General features: G+C 50.8%; 1 protein-coding gene across 1 annotated transcript in view; it reads right to left on the reverse strand.

The window, feature by feature from the left end:
* The window catches only part of AKAP10 (A-kinase anchoring protein 10), a 21,558-nt gene extending 18,070 nt beyond the window's left edge, over positions 1-3,488 (reverse strand). Inside the window, exon 1 of the mRNA XM_005424481.2 lies at positions 3,440-3,488. Coding sequence (XP_005424538.1) covers positions 3,440-3,488 — 49 coding nt within the window. The remainder of the gene's footprint in view (positions 1-3,439) is intronic.
* Between the last annotated feature and the right edge of the window lie 334 nt (positions 3,489-3,822).

Consider the following 3,822-nt stretch of genomic DNA (forward strand, 5'->3'; position numbering starts at 1 on the left):
CAGCTCGGGCGCGTCCTGAGGGCACAGGGACAGAGAGCCCGAGGGCTGAGGACAGAGCCGCGAAAGCAGGGACAGAGACCCGAAAGCAGGGGACAGAGAGCCCGAGGGCTGAGGACAGAGCCCCGAAAGCAGGGGACAGAGAGCCCCGAAAGCAGGGACAGAGACCCGAAAGCAGGGGACAGAGAGCCCGAGGGCTGAGGACAGAGCCCCGAAAGCAGGGGACAGAGAGCCCCGAAAGCAGGGACAGAGACCCGAAAGCAGGGGACAGAGAGCCCGAGGGCTGGGGACAGAGCCCCGAAAGAGGGAGATGGCGGGCGAGCGCCGTGCAGGGCCGTGAGAGCCGAGGCGCCCTGGAGAGACCCCTCGGGGACGTGTCCCACAGTGTCCCCTTCGGCCGTGGAGGCCTCACAGAGGGGCGGACAGACAGACAGACAGACAGACAGACGGACAGCCCCGCCCGGGGTGTGAGGGCCCTGCACAGCCGGTCCCAGTCCTGCAGCCCTGTAGGCCCTGTCTGTGCGGGACACGCAGGGACGCGGCCGGTGCCAGAATGCGGCGGCTCCCTCATCCCACAGTCGCTCCCTCATCCCACAGTCGCTCCCTCATCCCACGGCAGCCCGAGTCCAGCACAGCCAGAAATCCCTGCCGGGCCGCTCTCCACCTGCGGAATCGCTGTTCCATAAGTCAGTTCCGTCTGCATCCCGAATCCTGCCACAAAAATCGTCTTAATCATCCTCCCGAGGCAAATCTGCTCTTCCCTCACCTGCCAGGGACGTTTGTCACCGTGACACGGCGCTTAGGTTGATATCCCAGGAGACACTCCTCAGGTTGATCTCTGAGGAGATCTCTGCTCTAAAAGCTTTACAAACACTTTGTAATGACTGTGATACAAATTCTGGTTTGTGAGTGTGTGAGAAACTGAGGCTCAGAGCCAGAGGGCAGCTCTGCCATGCCCGTGTCACCCTGGATGGATGCAGTGTCACCCTGTGCCGTGTAACTGTCCTGCCCTTGCTGCCTGAGCCGTGCCAAAGTGATGTAATTAATAATCATTGCCTGAGTTTCTGTGCCTCCTTTCATCCGAGCATTCCAAAGCTCTTTACAAACACTCAGTAATTAAGACTCATAAATTGTAAATGGCATAAAAGGTACACAGGGATCTTCCAGGGCTGGGATGGGGCCGTCTCCTGGGCAGGATGGTGCCGCTGATCAACACCCTGTAGCAATTGCGTTTTCTCTTTTGATATTATTTTTGTTAACTGGTGCTCTTTGATACAGTTTTGTACACATGCCCAGAGGCTGGCTGAAGCATAATGAACTATTCTATATGGTTTCTGCATAATGAATGGAATTATTTAATTGGCACATAACCTCAGAGACTGCTAATAGACTAAAACATTCTGAAGATAAGCAAACTGGAAAGAATGGCATGACTCAGGGAACACTAAATTAACATATTCTGCCAAAAATTTTGCACCCAGTCCTCTTGGGTTTCAGGGCATACATGGGGGTTGAAGAAGGATGCAATGATTGACACAAGAGTTTGGCATGAATTACCTTCCCTGGACCGAAATTTTCCCTCATTTTTGGGAATTCAGAAGGGCTGAAACTCCAATCCAGAGCTGCTCACTCAGCCTTGGACCTGGATCTGAACTGGAAGTGTGAGTGACAGCAGGTGCTGCAGCATTTACCAGAACATGACAGTTTAATTATCTGAGCAATCAGTTAAATATGACTTCAGGACATGGGTTGGCCAATGTCAGAGAAGCTGAGGGACTCCTCCCTAAATGAAAATATTCAAATAATAATAAAAAAAAGCTCTCACTGCTTGATTTTTTCCTCTCCACAGGTAGAAAAAGAAGTAAACATTATTATCTGAAAAGATCTGAATGGAATGATCATGTTTGGACAGATATAATAAAGCAGAACAAGCCTTGATAATTAATCACAGGGCACTGCTCTGCTCAATTACAGCACAAAAGCACAAATGTAACACGTTAGAGGGCATTCCCATTTCTCCCATCTTTGGGACAGTCCATTTATTCCCATGATATTGGGATTCTCTCTCATATATAGAATTCTCACTGTTTTGGGAACACAGCAAAAATTACATGAGTAAGGACTTCAACAGCTGAGCTCTTACTCTGGAATAAATAATAATGTCCTAAACACATCAGGAGTCAAAGTTTCTGTCTTTGTACTGAAACTCACAGCACCTTCAATTAGAGACTTCTATTTTACTCCTAATTTTCTTTTTTTTTTTTTTTTAAATGGGAAAACAAGTGTCTGCATGCACACACAGAATTCCTGGCAGGTTTGGCTCTGGCTGACCTCAGTCCATGAACCTCATGGGAACAGGAGGGTTGGTACCCGTGCTGAGCATTTCAAAGAAAGGAATTCTCCCACGTCCCAGCCTGGTGAAAATTAACTGCTTTTATTAAAACCCTGCAATTCCTCCCTGTTTTCTTCCACGGGGCACATTCCCAGGGAGGAAGGTTTGTTCAAACAAGGGGTGAAGAGTCTCTGCCTGACTCCCAGTGGGTGAGTTAGAACTCGAGGTTTGAAGTGTAAAATGGGGTAAAAAGGTACAAAACAAAGTTCACTCCCAGCAGGAAGGGCTGGTTGGTGACCTGCAGGTGTGCTGGACAGAGCTCTGGGAAGCAGCACTGAGCAGCAAAAGCAGAAAATCTCCAGGTCCTGAGCTCTGCCGTGGCTGCTCCTGCAGGAACGGAGCCTTTTCTGCAGGGCTGGAGCCACTCAGGAATTGTTCTGAATTAGGGAAGGCAAACGGTGGCACCTCCACCCTGCCCAGATGGCACTGCCAGCGCTCTGTGGGACTCACCTCAGATGACCTTCCTCCAATCCACAGTGCTTTCCCCACTCTTGGCCATTCTATGGCACCATAAATACTTGGAAAATAATAATTTATTTTAACACCATCTTCTGTTTCTCCGTTCTTTTTTCCCCCACCTTTTGCTTTTCTCGATCCCTCAAGGAGTACAAGAAGCGATGCAGCACATGACAGCACTCGGGTATTTCTCTGAGCCAGGGATATGGGGAAAAAAACAAGCCTGAGTGTGATTTTGTCCCTCCAGAACTTTCCCGAGGTCCCAGGACGAGCAGCATCCGCGGCATTTCTAAAAGCAGGACACAGACACACCCCTTGGAGCCCAAGGGCCGCATGAGGACAGAAGCGCAGCGTTCCCGGGGCTTTGCCCCTGCATTCATTCAGCTGCAGGAGCGGATTTGCCATCGCTGCCGCAGCACTCCGGGCGCGCACCAGGAGAGGGTGCCAAGCCCCCGGCTTGTGCTGCCGGGATCTGCACGGGCTTCCCAGGACTCGGAGCCCTCTCCAAGCGCTGCGCTTTAAACACCAACCAACGCGCCCTGGATCTAAAGGAAAACATCGTTTTTTAACCAAAAGCTGCCCAAATGTCTTTACCTGTTTCAGCGCTATCGGCAGTAAGTGCCCGAAACCCGCCCGAGGACATTAGCGCAGGATAAAGACATTTTTTGCTACATTTTAAAAAGGATCTGATTCTTTATGCGGCTGATGGACGTGGGACCGCTCGGGGGAACAGCTGAGCTCCTGGAAGCCGAGAAAACCCGTAAGATCTGCGAGGCACAAGCATAAAACACCAATCCGTGCTGCACCGTGAGGTTTAGCAGGAATAAAACCTGATCCATGAAGTTTTTAGAATGACTGTTATAAAAATCCATCTGCACTGGGAGGCGCAGCTTTTACACCTCAAGCAAGCGCAGGCTCCTGGGCAGCCGCTCTACCTCCAGCACCTTGGAGAAACCTGCGGGATGAGAGGGTAACAC

This window comes from Geospiza fortis, unplaced genomic scaffold (genome assembly GCF_000277835.1).
Source record: "Geospiza fortis unplaced genomic scaffold, GeoFor_1.0 scaffold538, whole genome shotgun sequence".
NCBI lineage: Eukaryota > Metazoa > Chordata > Aves > Passeriformes > Thraupidae > Geospiza > Geospiza fortis.